General features: G+C 37.9%; 1 protein-coding gene across 1 annotated transcript in view; it reads right to left on the reverse strand.

The window, feature by feature from the left end:
- The window catches only part of LAMA1 (laminin subunit alpha 1), an 85,148-nt gene that overhangs the window by 43,379 nt on the left and 22,025 nt on the right, over nucleotides 1-19,744 (reverse strand). Inside the window, exons 10-25 of the mRNA XM_075140777.1 lie at nucleotides 18,761-18,901; nucleotides 17,619-17,792; nucleotides 15,922-16,023; nucleotides 14,962-15,173; nucleotides 13,585-13,696; nucleotides 12,569-12,679; nucleotides 11,663-11,790; nucleotides 10,969-11,055; nucleotides 10,508-10,719; nucleotides 9,885-9,991; nucleotides 8,712-8,892; nucleotides 7,281-7,417; nucleotides 4,365-4,601; nucleotides 1,788-1,931; nucleotides 1,233-1,412; nucleotides 431-616 (exon numbers count right to left, since the gene is read on the reverse strand). Coding sequence (XP_074996878.1) covers nucleotides 431-616; nucleotides 1,233-1,412; nucleotides 1,788-1,931; nucleotides 4,365-4,601; nucleotides 7,281-7,417; nucleotides 8,712-8,892; nucleotides 9,885-9,991; nucleotides 10,508-10,719; nucleotides 10,969-11,055; nucleotides 11,663-11,790; nucleotides 12,569-12,679; nucleotides 13,585-13,696; nucleotides 14,962-15,173; nucleotides 15,922-16,023; nucleotides 17,619-17,792; nucleotides 18,761-18,901 — 2,451 coding nt within the window. The remainder of the gene's footprint in view (nucleotides 1-430; nucleotides 617-1,232; nucleotides 1,413-1,787; nucleotides 1,932-4,364; nucleotides 4,602-7,280; nucleotides 7,418-8,711; nucleotides 8,893-9,884; nucleotides 9,992-10,507; nucleotides 10,720-10,968; nucleotides 11,056-11,662; nucleotides 11,791-12,568; nucleotides 12,680-13,584; nucleotides 13,697-14,961; nucleotides 15,174-15,921; nucleotides 16,024-17,618; nucleotides 17,793-18,760; nucleotides 18,902-19,744) is intronic.

A 19,744-nucleotide genomic window follows, 5' to 3' on the forward strand; every position in this document is an offset into this window, starting at 1 on the left:
GTTATCACCTCTGAAATTGTCCGGTGGGCACTACTGCAACTTACTGCTCCTGCTAGGCTAAGATGTGATGCTCCTGGGCTGTGAGTGTAACATACAAGCTACAAAATTATGAGACTGCCTGAGAGTGACAATACCTGACTGCCTGTCATTTATCACTGAAATCTGAGTCTGTGTTTGAAAAGCTTGCCACAGCAACATCTTCAGCACTTCCAAAAGAGGAAATGATGTCAAAATGTTATTTGCTGCTACAGCACGATATTCCCAGCCATTTTTTCCCTAAAAGAGATGCATTTTAATCCAAGCACTCTATTTATACAGCCTATTTGAAATCAGATACGCATTTTTCAAAGTATTTTATTAAATATATAGAGCTTTTCTATAAAAGCTTATAGAAGGAAGGAAATATTTCCACACCAATGTTTTAGCTTACCTCCTTCATTTCTACTTCCTTGTCAGTTCTCACTCCGTTTTCTGGAGAAGGAATGTCTACATAGATGACCAACTTGCTGGTGTGACCTCCTTTCATTAGAATCTGTGGCTCAAAATTTGAGGTTCCAAAGCCATCCAAAGCATAAAAAGCAACAGTATATCTCAGCTTCCCTCCATAGGCCATGAGCTATTTGGATAAAAAATTATTACTTTTATTTATTCCAAGGTTAGAGCTACTAGTTGAAAATACTTTAACATCATTGGAAGACTTGAAAATTGTCAGTTCTTTGAAGAATTGGCAATAAAACATGAAAATTGACTTAAAACTCAGCAGTTTTTGCACCAAGGTTAAATGCGTATTTCTAAAAAGCAGTCTTGGTTTCTTCTTTTAAGCCCTTTCAAGGTGTGCACTCAATTTTCATTTAATTCCTAAGCAAGAGAGATTCCATGATCTATATACTGAATCTAGCGTCAAGGTTGAAAACTCTTTCAGGTTTCTAAAGTAAAATTGAATACATCACTCTTCTCCCCAATACGATCTCTGAAGAGTAACATGGTAGTTAAACAGGGGTGTTACCAATTTACAGGGTCAAGAAAAAACTCATTAGGAAAGGGTAATGTAAATATATTGTTTGTGCTTGCTATAAATAAGTTCAGTCACTGAACGTTTATAATATTATGACCTACAAGAATAGAACTAATGCAGAAAAATGTGATCAAGTGACTATTACACAATAAAGGAGTGACTACTAGAGAATAAAGAAATTTATCTATAAACCATTCTAATTATTTAATGATCTTACCCGGTCTCCCTGAAACTGCTCTGGTAACCTCCAGTAAAATGTTTCTGTATTTAAGTATTTTCTGACTATGGCAGCATCCAGTAAAACATCAGGAAATTGCGAAAATACTCCTTCCACTGTTCCAGTCAGGTTACTTTGAGCTACTACATGCAGAATGGACTGATCTGGAGTTAAGGTTATCTGCAACACAAAGATCAAAAGATTCATTCAACAAAAATATTGTATCTCAGTTTAATATACTGTTAACAGTTTTAGCTGCTTTGAGACAGTCAATAGTCCACCTTAGAGTAATAAATGTCCAAACCAAAAAATTGGGAAACATGTTTAATATTTTTTTTAAAAAGTGAAGAGTGAAACACAAGATTTTAGAAATAAGACTATAACCACTTACCATTTGTTTTCTTTTTTGTTCCGCCATATGCCACTGCCTCCGTAAGCTAGCCAATTACATTCAGTCTGATTAAGGAAACACATGCAACCCTAGGCACATCAGTGTATTACCTAACATGAGGATAACACCAAACTGTGTCTGTATATTTACGTCACTTTACTTACAGGAATTCTCACATGATCTTCTAGTTCCGAACAAAATGTGGAAATTCCAAAACAGAAGCACGGAGCACAACCTAGTGCATTGTTAGCAGACAGAGCAAAAGTTCCAGGTTTACACTCACTGCATTGTAGACCAAATACATTTTCCTGGAGGAAATAGAAAAAACATAACAGCACACTCATGTTACTTTGCTAGCTGAATGAAAGATGGTTCTTCTTGGAAGAAAAACTAGTTGCTATGTAAACTACCTAACAGGAAGTCAATTACTGTATCTATTTTGTTTTACTATGCAGTACATTTTTTTTTTCATTATTTTCCAATGCTTTTTTTTTTAAAAAAATACATAACATTCAAGCTAAACTCATGTATTTGAATTTCTAGCAAAAATTAGCAGCTATACATTTCCATTCAAGACAGAAGAATCTTTTCCCACCCCTCCCTCATCTGGAAAAAGGGCTCTCAAAGCCAAAGAAACTGCTTAGTATGAATAGGAATCAGGGGAGCTACTCCCAAGTGTCTGTTTTTGCACTCAATTCCCAACTGGTAAGTCCAACTTGAAGAAACACCCAAAACTACAGTCAGTGCCCACTGGCACCTTTAACCAGAAGACTGGAGAGAAACCTATGAAGGCATACATTTGTTGCCTTGAAGTAAGTTCTTTTCTATCACTCAGTCTTTCAAGAACAGATCCCCACCCTTTTCAGAAAAAGCTGTACTACTGAATCTCTGCATTTAATGTTTCCTTTTTTTATACAAGACAGTCAATTCAGACTTCACTATTAGCAATATATGTGAGTTATTCTAAAGCACTGCCTTTGGTTATAGCATAGGAAACAAATTTGAACTTGCAACATAACTACATTTTTAAAAAAGTTGAGATTCTCCATTTTGTATTTATTGGTTTCTTCCTATCATTATCACCTGGATTTTCAAAAGAGCAGGGTATATCATCTGAATCAATGTGCTGTTCCCAAACCTAATAAAACCATGTGTGTATGAGCAGAAAAAACATCTCTATATTTCATTTTTTCCATTTGTATAAAGAGGATAAGACTATAATAGCTTTTTCACTGGAGTTTAACATTTAATTAGTTTTTTAAAATGCTTTCACATCTAGGATGGAAGAAGCTGTAGAAGTGTCTATCTATCTCTACACAGAGAATTAAATAATTCATTCCCAAAAGAGCATGTAGGGAATTTATGCTTTTAAGTTAAGAAAAAAACAACCTTTTTATCAGAGATTGTGTGCTCAGTAATTTCAAGATGATATCAACTAATGTAAGCTGCATTCAGAAGTGCAACTCTTGCAGCAAAGTATTCCTAGACTTTATGAAGGAATAGTTTTCCTTGGCTTGAGGTAGAAACATTTTCTCTGTATTGCTCATTGCATCAGAGTACTTTTTTCTATTACAGCTGGTTCATCTCCAATGTTCTATGTGTACTGAGGAAAAAAACCTTTTAAATAGCAACTAAGAAATAATGCATATGAGTTATGAACTATTATTACTGGAACTATTCGCAGGGCAAAATGCAATTGTAGAAAAAAGCAAGTGGGATAAATAAAACATGTAAAAATTGTACTATTAAAAATGGTTCATACAGCATTGTTCTTGGTATCAGAAGGCATTTACATCATACAGAGAAATGTAGTGACACTGAAGTCACTAGCACCATTCTCATATATTTAACAACATTTACAAAAATTTTGTCCCAGAACTCATGGCCAGTGCTTTGTCCTATTCAGAAGGAGGCAGACAAAAATCTAGGAGCAAAAGGAAAAGCAAGACAAATGCATTCTCATTCATTTCTACCTTACAACGCTAATCCATGAAAAAGAGGACCCTGAATATACTACAAGAATGATGTGGTTACAGAAATTCACTTAATAGACAATAAAGACATGGATCTTACATTGAGCAAATGCAATGTATTTGAATTTAGGACTGCAGTGAGACCACCATCGTGACATACGCCAAATCCTGTACAAGACTAGAAAGACACCAGTCATTTTTCTATCAGATGTACAGTGGCTGTTTTGTAAACTTACCAAGGATTCAGCATTATTCAGCTAGAAATGACTTTTTGTGATTAGGCATACAATGGGTCTTGATCCTGACTTCTTAACACACATCCACATCAAATTCCAGGAATTCTGTCTAAAAGAGAACTACAGTACTGTGCCACTATAATTTTATGACCACAAACTGGAAATAAAATTACCTGGCTACGTAAACAAAACAAAGGGAGGTAGGAAAGACAAAGTGTCTAGTATTATCACAGGAATTTCTGAGAACAGAAATAACAATGCCACGTTGGTAATGTTGCTATCTCTTCTGCCTACAGCTGTGTTGAGTCTGTCAAAAGTGGGGAACCTCACCTGGCAGTTTTTAACCCAGCTGACTAATAATAAGACCTGTTTAGTGCTAGGACAGAAAAACCTTTAGGGGTGATTTAGGTGTCTCAAAGGGATGCAGATTGCCTTTTGAAGTCCTTTCAGCCCTACACCTTCCATGACTTTTATGTAATAAATGACCAGAAAACCCCAATGCTGTCCCAAAAGTGTCTGAATACTTCAGTACCTTGCAGGTACAGATGCCAGTTTCTTCTTCACAACCACAAAGTCCTTCAGTGTCATCACACATCTCCGCTTTCGTTCCACTCAAGTCACAGTCGCAGGCAACACAGTCTGGGTAGTCCCTGTAGCCTAATGCACACCTGGAACAGTCTTGTCCTCCAAATTCAACTTTGCAATGGCATTGACCAGTCAATACATCACACTGGAGATTGGTTGAACCAGTGTCGCTACAGTTACAAGCCTTAGATGAAAAGAAGAAATGTTCATAAATAGCAGATATTTAAAAACAATTTTGTTACAACAGAAACAGCACAGTAAATTTAGAGTGGCCCTTAAAACTCAATGTTTGTCAACAATCACTATACAACAATAAAAGGGAAGAACTTCCACATAGAAATGGGGTTGTTTGGTTTGTATTTGAACAAAGAACTGCATTCCAGTAAACAGTGAATGGCAAAAAGTAAGAAGGTCTGTTGATTCCCAAATCTGGGTTGGGAATCAAAGGAGTTGAAGAAAACTGTTCCAGAAAAAGAAATCCAAAAAATATTATTTAAAATACTATGTATTGAGTGCAGCAAGTAAATTAAAATAATGTTATATAAATGTTGGATGAAAGAAATCTCTAAGTACAATAATTCTATAAATATGATAGAAAGGAAAATCTTAATACTGACATTCTTTTAAGATTTCAAGGAGCATTAATAGGGTCTACATCTTGCTTAAGCTTCATTTACTATTTGATGAGGAACCAAGAATCTCATTGCATCCAAAGGTGGGAAGATCAGCATGCACTGCAGCTCTGTACCAAAGTAATACTGTTCCCTGGCAGAGCCCATCCTTCATTATGCAATCAGTAATATGAACCTGTTATTACAAATATGCAAAGTGGATGTACTTAATTTGTCATTCTTTTTTGAAGCAGACTGGATCTAATCTTCAGTCTTAATTTCATATCTGTGGTTACTTAACAAGTCCAGTTTTGCTCTGTGGTTATTTCTAACAGTGCAGGCAAAAGTAAATTCCATCTATCATTACCTGACTGTGAGCATTTTCCCTCAGTCTTCTTTCCTCATCATCTGTCTTTGAGATGAAAAGCCTTACCTTGTAAAGCACTCTACACAAAGACCCACAAAATCTATTATCATCACTATGTCCTTTAGCATTCTTCACAAATTTGCTGCTCACCATTAGTACACTCTTTGCATTAAAAACAGTTTTTACTCTAGCAGCAAGCACTAGATACTACACTGCCTAGTCTAATACACTTTATGACCAAACAAGTCAACAACTTTGGCTCCCAGATACCATTAAAGGTCTACAGCTCTGAACATCAAACCCTATTTTAAGAATCATAATAACAGAAATAATTTACATGTACTTCAATCTCTATCTATATGCGATAAAGATAAATAAGGATTGTAAGGTACAATTAACTGTACCTTAGAGCTGCAGCACACTTGAAAAGGAAAACACACTTGTAAGCAAAACATGACTACAGCTCTGCTCCATCACTGCACCCAGAAATGGATGCTGAATAAAGAAAACTGCAAGAAAGGAAGCCAGATGAAGTGTCCCACCAATGCAGTCTGTGTTGCAAAAACAGACCAGCTGGGTTTCTGATAGCATCTCCCCAATTTCACCCATGTAGAGAGCATGCAAGAGCCTTTCCAGGGTTTGCCAGCAGACGTTGCACGGGATCTCAACCTGCCACAGCTGACTATTCAGCACAGGGGAGCCTCTGTTGGAACTGTTACCTGCAGATCACAGTATTGTTTGTTGCATCAAGAAAGTAACTAAAATACCATAAAGTAATTCATGTTGATTGCTGTGATGCTATAACCAAAAGGAATTCTAAGCAACTTAGCAAGAGTGAGCAGTTACATATTTAATTAAACTTGATCATTGGCAAGTGCTGTGGAATCACCCTATGAAAGCAACACTTCAAGGGAAATGCACAGGGACCAGCACACTGTATTTGCAGAACATTAGGTAAGAATGACAGTAGCTGGTAGCTGACAAAGCAGTGCTTTAAAGACCAGCTGCCAAGTAAGTTGCTACAAATCACTAAGATGGTAAACTCTGAAGAGCTATTATAGCACTATTTTATCATCCTTATTCTAAAAAATTAAAGAGAGAAAAAAGAAAACAATTTGGCTGATACTTATACTTGTCGAGTACTTACTGCATATAATGACAGACCTTATCAAGTGGGATTATTTTTGTGGTTTCTCCATTGAAATTACCCATTACATTCATGTAATTCAGAGGCTTTTTAAAATCTCAACATTTATAAAATAAAGATTGGCCCAATGCCATACCTGTCAGGAATTTACTGCATGAACCTAATTGCGTAAATGGTTGCTACTTCTTGGATCTTCACTGAGTTGGCATTTTACTGCTTAATCATAAATATTAAGCTGAGATAATGGGACTTACCATTTTTCCATTCATGAAACATTAACTACCTTATACCGTTTTAATTTTAAATATTCGGGAAAAAAGCATGCAGTGACTTTCAAGATAAGCTAGATTTCATTGTTCTTAAAACCATAATATCATCACTCCTTGGTTAGCACAGAAACTCTGTTCCTTGTTGCCAATTGTTGTTATAAATCTGTTTTAATATCACAATTTAAGCATTTAAAAGTTAGAATACACACTTCAAAATTTTAATATGATCTATGCACCTATCCAGAATAGGCACTCTGATCAGTATGTTCAAAGGCAGCTTTCTTAGAAGGTTCCTCAAGAAACACTTTACAGTCTGATTTTTTTTTTTTTTTTTAATGTGAGCATGTTGCACTAACATTTTGAGACAGAGAATCAAGACTGAGGTTCTCAAAACAAGAGTCCAATTCTGACATTAGTATAAGGTGAATTGCTTTTAACTTGCTATGGCTTTTCGGCCAGCCTACCATACCTTGCAGCCAAGTTTAGGAGACAGTCCCCAGTGATTTTCTTCACAGAGTTCACATTTTGGTCCCCGAGTGTGAGGGGGACAAATGCATTGGCCAGAATCAGCATTACAGTTGTTCTGAGTATGAGCACAGTCACAGGCTGCAAGAGAAATAGGACCAAATGATTAACTTTATCCTTGCTTTAGCTACAGAGAAGAAACTCCAAGGTCACTGATAGTCTTACTTTTCTTAATTATGCAGTACAGTTTATCCATTCCACTAAGAACTCCTTGCCATCCCTAATCACTGAGAAACAAATTGTGACCACAGTGACATTTTATCTTTTTATTAAAAGCCCATTATTAAAAGCCCCTTCTTGACATAGCCTGTTTGGTGGTTTAAAAAGCAGTGATGCATTTCCACAGGGGAATCAACAAAGCCAAACAAAATTATTGTGGAGAAGAGTAAATTTGTAGGAAAAAATATTCTATTATAGCAGATACAAAACTCAGCAGGAGATATGATAATGTTCTCAAGCAGGTGAAAGGATTAATCTCAGGAATTGGTACTTTTCAAGAATTGCTTAGTGAATAATATTTTTGTAATAACTAACTGCTGCAGGAAGCACTTGTCTATTTAAAAAATGTAATACTACTCTTGCTAAAAAGCAGAAGTCCAGAAAAGTGGTTTTATTAATTGTTTTAGTAACATTTACAAAATTTTCGAGACTGAAATGTTTAAAGGTACCCAAGGGATCTTTGATTCTTAGTAAAGACACTATGTATGTTCCAAAACATAATCCTATCACATAATCTCACTGCAGATTTCATATTACTATGCTATTTGAGGCATGAAAGAAAAGTTTCTGTCAGGTTGGAGAAAAGGTAGGCATTCCTTCAGTTATATTGTGTTGAAAAGGGCATCTTATTAACATGATAAATTAGTTTTTTTGACAGCATCTTCTCCATTTGGATTAACATTTTCCTCTGTATCATGACTAAAAATTGTACACACCCAGGATGGGAAAATAGTCAATGACATCTTATCAAAGCATAAAATATATTTTTAAGAATTAAATGAAAAAACAAGGTAAAAATCTGTAAGGGTAGTAGCTCTTAGCTTTTACGAATGCAGAAAAAAAGAAGTTTTATTCTCTCTGAAGGACTGAAGGCTTTTGTAAAAAAAGAGACAAAGGAGCTATTGAGGATGCAATACTTCTCTCATGCAACCTTTATGAGTTGTTATTTCATAGTCATCACCTTTTACAAGGAACCACACAATAAGCAATCAAAGAAATGTTTTGTTCACTAGCTTAATCAAAGTATTAGGAGACCATTCTACAGATTTTTCCATATAATCATCAAAACAACTGACCTTTGCCAAAGTTTAACATAAAATATATTGCTAAAAGAAATTCCAGACAAACCCTGAAAGGATCATGGATTAGAGCTTACGTGTGCAGCCACCATCCCCGAACGCATGAAAGCCATGAGCACAACGATCACACTTTTCTCCAGCCACTCCTGGTACACAGTGACACTGCCCCTGATGATTGCAGTCCTCGGAGACTGAGCCAAATTGACTGCAGTTGCAGGGAATGCAGCCAAGCTCAGTAAGTAGGCCATAATAACCGTTCTGTTGGACAGGAAGTTAATATTTGAACTATATTTCATAAATTTTTGAAAACAATACAATGTACACTCTTATTTTCTCTTGTTTACTTTCCCTCTGTCTGACCTGCATCAATATTGGTCAGCACTGTGTGACTGCTGTGGAAGGACTCCCTGGCCTTCTCTCTTCACTGTTCCCAGCTATATGCAAGTATGCGTTTGGGTGAAAAAGTGAACGCTGAAATGCTCTCATGGTCCTCTAATCTCATCAGTGAGACTTTATGTTTTAAAGTCTGAGGTTATTTTAGTTTAAAGACTTCTGTGAGGTGGGGGTGGGCTATGCTGACCAGGCACAGATTTCTGTGAATGTGAATGAAAGACCAGAACAGAGCAGGTCAGTGACCTACGGTACATGTGGATTGAAAGGCATTCAGCTGAGCTGGCACAAGGGCAGTAGCTGGGCACAGATTTCCTGCTCTGGTCTCTGAGGCAGTTCTACACTTAGCAAAGGCTGGAAACTGCTGGTTTGTATCACAAGTGAATATCTACTTGTTCTTATAACAGGCCTGTCTTTTAGCTGAATCCCTTTTTGGCATTCAGCCATGATGTATTTATTATCACCAACCACATTCTTCAGATATTCCCACTCAGACTTCATTTTGCAGTGGCACAGCACTAAGATCCCTTCAGGTCTGTTAGCAGTGTTCAGTTTGTTTTTTCGAAGCCAACATGACTGCACATTGTCAGTGAGCGCAGCACTAGCCTGAACAGCCCTGTTCAGAAGGGTGCTGAATCAACTATATAGCTTCACATCTGCAAAGAGCGCAGCAGAGCAATTTGCAACCGCAGAAGCCTGTGCAGACAAATCTTTGGTCTCCACTCCAGCAACAGGTCACCTCTCCCCTCAATATATTTGCTGCTATGCTCTGTATCTGCTCTAATCAATATCTATAGATAAACAGGAAAACCAAGATACAAGAAAATGTAGGTATTAGGAACAGGTAAATATTTGCTTACCAAGCACCTATCACATCTTTCTCCGATCACATTTGATTTGCAGTGACAGAAGCCTGTCTCATGATGACAAGTACTCGAAAGGGAACCATTCACATGGCACGCACAGGCTTATGTTTAGACAGAAAGAAACCAAATTAAAAAAACTTTATTAATGTCTACCTATATGCATATGCATTCATTATTATACAGAATTCCAAATGTGGTATAATAATAATGTGTGTTTCACCTATTTATATCCCATAGATGTTAATATACTACAGTAATACCTGTACAACACATTGGACTAAAAGATAAAAAAAATACCTCTGTGAATAGATACGTTTGGGAAGTTTGTTTCTTCCAGCCCTATATCTAACATTCAGAAGTAGGAAATATCTACAGCAGGTCACTGGAGGGACAGTGTAAGCAAGCCAATAAGTTTCAGGAATATGAAGTGTCAGACTCTAGCATAATACATTCCTTCCTCAGGCTAACCCAACCCCATCGTTTTCAACCTGCATTTGCCACCTCACAACTTGAAGATTGACTCTTTCAGCAAAGGTGCATATCCCCTCATCCATTCTGCTACATTTACACCACATTTTTGTGTTCTTTAAATTTTGAGAGTAATAATAACAGCTTACCACGACAGCTTTTCTCAATCACTGCATCCCCATAGTACCCATCAGCACACTTTTCACAGTGGTGACCTGCTGTGTTCCCCAGACATTTCAGGCATTGTCCTGTGAAGGTATCACAGTGGCCATCTTCTTGAGGGTTTACATTGCCATTGCATTCACAAGGAGCACACGATTGTCCAGGCATGAGTGGATTTCCATAGTAACCATGAGCACACCTGCACCAGAGATTAAAAACTTTATCAGCTGGAACGCAGTCACGTCAAACACTCTCCCCACACAAGGGAGTATTTCCTATTAAATTTTTATCTAAAGTGTCTCTGTATTACAAGCAAAGACAAAATGGGAAGGAAAATTTTATTACGAATGTTCTGTACATGTGGTATGAACAATTCAAGGCAGGTAGGATGATGAACAGTTAGTGATGGCAATAATGCAGATATTTTACCCAAAGCTAGTGTATGTACCTTTCACACTGAGAACCAGTATAGCCTGGAAGACAGTTGTCACAGACAATTCCACCTCCTTCACTCAGCTGGCAAGTAGGACTGAAACTATCAACAATATTTATGGCAGTCAGTATCGATACAGAATCGCAAGACTTCTACAAACATTCAATGTCCCCCCTTCAAGTCCATATACCTTTCTATATAACTATGTAATTGCAATTTTTTCTAGATTAACATCGATGCCTTAAACATTACAAAATGTCAAAATAAGGTTATCATTTTCAAAAACTCTTCTTGAGTTTTTTTTCTTTTAAAGGAAAGGAAGATTTTAAAACTTCCTAAAAACCTGGCCCTCTTTCTAGCAAATCTGTCCAATTTCTGTACCAAGCTCCTCTTTTTCACATGCAACACTTCTGTCCTTCTGTTGTTTTCTGAAACATGAAAGATAACAGTGATTTTGCTGCCAAGTTCAAGGATAGGTCGAAATACTACTTTTACCCTTCATGTACTAATTGCACCAGTTCACTCAGCCTTTCTTAGCTTAGTCTATATATTTGTCTACCAGGAAAAAATGTTTCTAAGAGATACGCTCAAATGAAGAGGAAGAAAAAAAGTCCTTTTCTCTCTCCTTCAGATTTCATGACATTTTTTCTTTATTTCACTTTCTGATTTTGCTGAAGATGCAAAAGAAAGTCTCATGTAAGCAGCTTACTTGTTTGCAGCAGAACTCAGAGGACATGCACAAGGCTGGCAGTCCTCAGAAGTTCCTTGGGATGGACTTCCATAGAAGCCAGGCAAGCACTGATCACAGAAAGGTCCTGTTGTGTTGTGTTGACAAGCCTGTGAGACATGGAAAAAAGCTTTTCATATTTACTCTTCATGGTTTTTCAGCCCCTGAGGGATCCCTGCAGGAGTCTGCATGCAGTATAACGTTCAAGGAGACAGCCATGAAGAACAGAGTAGAACTTTAAAAATAAGTGGGGTTTTTTACGAGTTGTAACAACAAATCCTAATCGTTTCCTTCCTACATTTTAGAATATACTTTACACCATGAAATCAGCCACATTACTCTACACAAACTTAAACATATTTTGCATATTGCACACATTTGCAGTAACAAACTTCTTATATATTTCTTACTGGTGTTTAGCCATTGTATTTCTGTGACCTTTAAATTTCAGAAGAGATATGAGAGCTAAATTGTCTCTTCAGAAGGTAATGTGTAATTTCCACTGATGTCAGTCATGGAAGATGCACATATATCTGAAAACAAATATTCACCCAAAACATTGTTTAATTTTGTTCCTTTCAGGAAAAGTTTTATTGTCACCTGCAGCAAGCAAAGTTAAGATTTTTATCTGCCATGGTGACATTTTTGTTTTAGTTCTGATTACTCCCCACTTGAAATGGTAAATTGCAACAAACCCTTTATTGGAGAACACTTTAATGGAGCCCCCTGAACATATTCTGAAGTAAACAATGAAAAGCAAGAAAAATAAATACTTGGTATCCATAGCTTGAAATTTACCTACACTGTGAACTTGTCTCCCACACCCAAAATGTTCTCCTAATTCCTAAACAGATGCTTAAAACACAAACACTTTGAAGGATGACTTACAAAGCAAACACCATGAATATCACACTCAGTTGCATGCCCATTGCATTTGCAGGGTTGACAAATACCTCCAAAGAGTATTCCATCCACACGGTAGTACCCAGGGAGACAGGACTGAAAAGAAACAGAGGGGGGGAAAAGCAATAGCATTATGTGTATTAAAAGTACACATCAAAACATTTTCAAAGAGCCCACTTCCGACCACCCACCATCTGACTCATTCATATTGTGGTGACTGAGCGCTCTTTCAACTCTGTTGATGTCACTGCAGCTCTTTTCTGGTCGTTGTTTTTTACTTGCGCTGGATAAAGGGGATAAGAATTAACTCCATGAAACTTTGATTCAGCCCTTTGTCCCCTGGAGGCACATAAGTTAAGTTTTGTGCAGTTGAATATGTGAAGTTCTTTATTATGGGACAATAAAAAACAGATGTTCTACCTCCTCTGCAGAATCATTAACGATGCTGTGGCACAAGGCTTCATACTGAAATTATTTGTCAAAATAATTCCTGCTATTCTGCAGATGGTGCTCTGCCTCCCTAATCTTCTATTCACAGATATATAAGACACCACCTTGCGTGACACATTTGACCCTTGTGGGATCTTCCAAAGGCTAGCATTCCTCCCTGCTAAGATTCCTTATTGCCTCCATAAACCTAATGACATAAAACAGAAATAAACTGTACACGATTCAGATCCAGGAAAAGTGCTATTAACAAGTAAGGTAAGCTCAAAATAGCTTCACAGAGCTTTTACAGCTGCTCCCTCTGCAACACTGATGTTCTAAAGTGTATCATCATCTTTTAGTGCCACAAAATAGAATTCAAGAAATAAGTTTAATATCTCATTTAGTGTATTTGGAAGAAAATATCTACAGGATTGTGTACAGTACAATAGACAGCATTTCACCACAGAACATACACTTTTATGGCAGTATAATTAAAGGCAGCCTGCCTTTAAAACCTAGATCCTTTCAGATAGGAGATAATTTTGCATACATAAAACACTGTAAGAGGTTACCTCACAGGATATTCCTGTGTAACCTTGAGGACATTCACAGAATTCCACATCTGGTGCTGAAGAAAGATCTATAATATTTGTACTTGCAGTATCCAGGGTCACAGAGTCTAGCCTAGGATCAAGCATGAAAACATCACATCATTTGTTTCCTCAAACTTGATTTTGAACAGGATAGTTTGCTTCTAGGGGAGTAACACTGCTGAGCGCTGCTCCCTGGCAGTGACAGCTGAGGAACAGGCACAAATCTCTGCTGTAAAAAACTATGATCATAGTGTTACCACTGCATTTGCAATTCTGGGAGTAGATGTGCCCTCCTCCTGTTATCATTATTGTTACTACAATTGTCTCTTCTCCTGTGGAGAAGTTTAAACAAAACCTTCCCCCTCTGTCATGGTATTAGAGGTATATCAGTGGGGCAGCCTTCTTTTGCTGTCCGGAAATAAGACAGCTTTACTGCACCATGTCTAAAATAGACACGTATCACAGGTGGGTAAGTAGTTAGAAACAGCATCAGTTCATTTCTGGTGCACACAACAGAACAAAGCAAAACCTCTTACTACAAACAATGGCATTTTCCAGCAGAAAAAAATCTTCTCAGCCACGGGTAAAATGATTTAAATAAATCTTTACAAACATTCCAGAAAGATGAACACACTATCCCTAAATGAGCATAAATATCACAACTCCTCAAGGGCACAAAAGGGCACAAAGCAAATCTGGTATCAGGCCCAATGTTATTGACGTGACATGCTATCAAATTAGGGAATGAGGAAGAAAGGCTATTGGTGAGGCTAAGGGAATTAAGTAAATAAATTATGAAGCACTGGAACTGATTCCCTTGAGAGAGGTAAGACTTTATTCCTGTATAACCTGGAGACTTGAAACTATGGAATGACCGCTTAAATTCGTTCCAGCCCAATTTTCCTATTAAGCACTCCCTTAGAAATGAGCATCAGTAACATCTACAAACAGACATTAAAAGAAATTACAGCCAACGTCTTTACTGGCAGGTTTTCAATAGTCAGTGACGGATTAACTTGCCACATACCAAAATAAGCATACTGTTGAGAGTTTCAGAGGTATTTCGCTCTAACAAAGCAGCCATTGTAATAAGGCTTTTATGCAGTATTCCTTTAAAGCAGAAAACAATGTTTCTGCTATCAGATATCTTTAAAACAACCAAATGCCCTTTTCCACACATTCCACATGAATGTATTTTGGGGACAAGACCGGTCTTGAGAAAATTCAATTAAAAAATTTTTTTTTCTAGAAATTATTAACGTAAAAATTCAGGAACACTGCCACTACGAATAGTGTTTCATATGCACAAAAATAATAGAAGTATATAGATTAACTTGAATATTTTATCTCCCTCACCTGTATACGGCTTTTTTGGCAGTGTTGTAGTTGGCCCTGATCAGAACATGGGTCACGTTTACCAGAACAGTCATCAACCTTTCCCGGTCTATAGCTTTTTTTGTATTGAAGTCTATGAAATTCTCCGATACAAATCTCACTGCATTAGAGTACTCCTCATATGGTTGCAGTGACAAGCCTGCTGCTCTTGTACTCAAAATCTGCCCATTACCCTGAAATTGAAAGACAGAGAAAACATTTTCCATATTTGCATGCAGATTTTATTAAGCAATTACATTTAGTGTCAGATATACATCCAGGTAACACAGAAAAGAGGCAATCAAACTAGACTTCTTGCACTAGAAAAAAAGTAAGTGAAAGGTCTGCATTTTCCATGGCTTCAGGAAGACTATAATCCCATTCTCTTTTGGTTCAGAGGCTCCAGAAATACTTGATTTTCTTTTGGAAAAAGAATTAAATTAAATTTCAAAAATCAAACTCCTCTACAAAACAGAATCTCTTTTCTCCTTTGTTCTACTGCTAAGTACAAACTAATGCTTTTTTTGGAAGTGTCTGGATTCAAGATAGAGCCTTATTTTTTAACTGCAACACAAATCTAGAAAAGTAACCAATCAGCAAGAACACTCATCTGTTTCATAAATGTAAGTCCTTCCATCTTATTGTTTCTTTTGTAAACAGAGCTTTGTACATTTGGTATTGAACACCTCACCCGTTTACCCATAGGTTAAAATTTAGGTATTTATCATTTAAAACCAGTATTGTATACCTACAATTTCAGACAAATGGATCAGAAAATCAGAGAAATGAGTAGTAACAAAACCTTCGCAGTGACTTTTAAGAAGGGACCTAAAATTGACAAAACTACTACTATAGAAATATTATTTTATTTTCCTTTTTTTAACCGCTTCATAGATTCCTAATAATGTCTGAATAGTAACAAGCTGAAAAAAAAACATCCACCTGAATGATGACATCCACACTAGATACTATATCACTGTCCACACTCTCCATTGGAATGTCATAAGATACGGTATACCTCAAGTCTCCACCAAAAGCTGTGAGCTGAAATAACAAAAAGCAAAGTCTTAACAACACAATAACCTCCAGCCAACACAAAGTGGTGACATGGGACAGTACAATGTCCAAATTACAGGAGTACAAGGCTTACAAATACCACTTTCCAGGGAAAATTTAACATGTCGTGTGTATCAGCACAGGGACAAGCACTGGCTTGTTGCTGTGCAGGTGGGGAAACCTAGCTGAAGGCTCTACAGATGGTTCAGATAAGTGCCCTCATTCAGTGAAACACCTACAGGACTTTCAACAAACAGCAGAGATTTACACTACTGTCCTAGCCAAGGGGCACAGCATGTTGGAGTTATTCACATTCCATATTCCACCTTTCAGGCTCCTTAGCCTCACAACTGCTGCCGACTACTTCAAAGTAAGTCAAAGAGGAGTACTAGGACTTAGACCTATATTAAATGAATAAGAGAACAGGATTTGAGTGAGCGTTGCCCTGTGCAACTACTCCTTAATGTTACACTTCTGAGACTTGTTTTCGTTTACTGTGTCACCATACTAAGAAACGGGGCTGCAGGGGCAAAGAGACTGGACCAAAAATAATTGTTGCAAGGTCCCCTCTAATCAGCACTAGTAAGGCCACAGATGGAGTTCTGAGTCCCGTTCTGGGCTTTACAGTACAAGAGAGAGATGGATATACCAGGAAGATCGCAGCAAAGGGCCACTAAGATGATTAAGAGCCTGGAGCATCTTTCGTATGAGGAAAGACTGAGAGTACTGGGACTGTTTAGCCTAGAGAAGGCTCAGGGGGATCTCATCAATTCACATAAATATCTGAAGGGAGGGTGCAAAGAGGATGGAGCCAGGCTCTTTTCAGTGGTGCCCAGTAACAGGACAAGAGGCAATGGGCACAAACTGAAATACAGGAGGTTCCCTCTGAACATCAGGAAACACTTTTTTATTGTAAGGGTGACCAAGCACTCGCACAGGTTGCCCAGGGAGGTTGTGGAGTCTGCAATCTTGGAGATACTCAGAAGAAGCTCTCTGGACATAGTCCTGGGCAACCTGCTCTAGGTGACGCTGCTTGAGCAGAGAGGTTGGGCAAGATGACCTCCAGAGGTCCCTTCCAACCTCAACTATTCTGTGATTCTGTTGCAAAAAAATGGGAGATCCAGAGCTTTAGGTAGTAACCAGGGCAAAAATTAAAGACTAGATGGCTGAAAACTAATAAATGTGAAATGGGAGATGTCTAAGAGGCAGGTAAAAGGAATTTAATGGTCCTGTCTGCTGTATTGGACAAGGTGTGAAGGGTGCAAGCTTTGGGATAGGAGCCAAGAGTATGGGGAATGTGAGCATTTAAGTTAGTAACAGTCAAGAGAAAACAAGAGAGATTATATTGTGTCAAAGATAGGCAGAGAAGAAAGTGGGGAGATGAATGAGCTCAAAGAGCTAGAAGAGGGTACTGGGAATGTCTGGCCAGGAACACTGTGATTTGAAGAGCAGAGATAGATTGAGAAGCCTGGTACTGGGGTTTATGTGTAAATTTTTAATTACAGAAACTATGTATTTAGAGCAATACATTATGATTAAAATAGAGAAACTATAAGGAGTTTTGACTCTAGCTGAGAACTTACTTTATTTCCTAGATACGACTCAGGTGCTGACCAGTAATAAGTATGTTTCAGCACTTTCACAGCCTCAGTGTGGTTAATACTTATTTGACGGGGCCCATCAAATTGGCTTCGTTGAGGTTGCACGCTCCTTGCATTATACAGATCAGTAACAAGCCATCCAGTCATGTCTGATATCTGCAAGAAAGAATAGTATTATTAATGGAGTCAGCTTTGTGTCACTGAGAAAGCAGTCACTAAACTTAGATATTCATTCGAATTGATGGATCTGTAACACTTTCATTAGCCCAGTCTGACATCCAATACATGCCACTTCAGACTAGGATTGTCTCTACCCCTCTGTTAGATGGGAACAAAAATACAATGGGTGTGATTTTCATCCTCCCAATAAAATTAGCATTATACCTATGTAATTCCCTGAGATAGAGTTACAGAACTTCAAGGGCTTTGAGGTCTATCGTCCCCATTTATAGATAGGGCTGAGCTGGAGGAAAGTTAAATCCAGAGTCCCAGAAGAGGGAGCAACATGAGAGAACTTTGTTCTTCTCACTGAGTTTTATACAAGCATCTTAGGATTTCAGTCAATTTGATGTGTTTTCCTCTCTTTTCATTGGCACAAAAAACGGGGGACTAAAGTGTGACTAGCTCTGCAAAGACATGGAAGGAATTTGGTGGAAAAATAGTGTTCCCAAAGCCCCCTGCCTCAAGAAATGTCTATTCAGAAAACAGTGATATTTATAACCACCCTGTTTTCTAAGAAAGAGTATTGGCAATATTGCCAGAGGTCACTCTAGCCTTGCTCAATAGGTATGAGACCAAGGAAACAGATTTGAGTTCATCTCTTCAATACGCAAAGAAACTTTAACAGCACAAGGTCAGAAAAAATTGCATTTTTCCAGTGCATTATCATAGCCTCCACTACCCAATGCTTCTGGTATTACTGCAAGCCAGTGGGGCCAAAGCCTGCACTGGGATAACATGTTGACTACCCCAGAGCTGCCAAATGACACTGAAAATCCATTCCTCTGTAAGGAGACACATGCCAGAATTTGGAGTTAACTTGGGCACATGTCGAAGAGAAATATAGTACATTTTGCAGCTGCCTGAGGAAAGAATATTAGGTCATGGTCAAAACATATAAATACCTGACTGATGGGCCATGTTAGGCTGTCACAGACATCAGAAACCCCAAAGCAGAAACATTCTGTGCAGCCCTGAGGATTTCTTTCTTGCAAATTGTAGAATCCTGGTTTACAGAGATCACAGTTTTCACCTTCTACATTTTCCTGTCAATGGCATATAACATTCGTTTCACATCAGCGTTATTATGGTAACAAATACAGTGGATTAGATGGGATTTAGGCATAACAGCATTCAGAAGGATATAAAAGAAAACAGATTTCAGCACAGCAGGATTACTGAATAAGATTCAGCTTAAAACTGAAACTGATTGGAAAAATTCATCAGAATTTGCCAGTTCATCAAAATTTAAACATGCGCTGGGAAGGGCTCTATTGCAGTGAAATTTCAGCACTCGGGCAGGGTTTGAAAAGCTTCTGCCAGTTTGCCAGTCTACTTCTCTTGTGGCTTGAATTTGTAGATTGCTCTGGAGAAAAGTTCCCATGTTTACTGAATCCAAATAGTCTACATACAGCATAGGTCACCTTTAAGGCCAGGCTCCTGGAGCTACCACAGCCAACTTCAAGAGAACAGTTCCTCAACCATCTATTAATACTTATACTGTGATCCCCACCACTGCTGCCACCTCTTCCTGGAGGAACACCACATACACTTCTGCTAACTGCCAGCTCTTCATCCTAATATGCTCTGTCTAAGGTCCAGAAACTCCTACTCCAAAAGTAGTGGTGCTCCACCCCTTTAGCTCCTATCAGTGGCCTGCTGCCTCTTTACCACGCAAATTGGGGAGTTCAGAGCATACTGCTACATACCTCTTTCAATGTAGAATTTACAAGGGAAAAAAAAAATCCAAAATAGTGCACCCAATTTTTTTCTTGTAAAATCTGTACAGACAATATGTAGTTATTTACTCAAAAAGTTTAGACAATTGCTGCTGACAAGCAAACCAGTAGACAAAACATTCGGTAAATGCCCATGAAGTTGTATAAATA

Source organism: Calonectris borealis, chromosome 2 (assembly GCF_964195595.1).
Source record: "Calonectris borealis chromosome 2, bCalBor7.hap1.2, whole genome shotgun sequence".
NCBI lineage: Eukaryota > Metazoa > Chordata > Aves > Procellariiformes > Procellariidae > Calonectris > Calonectris borealis.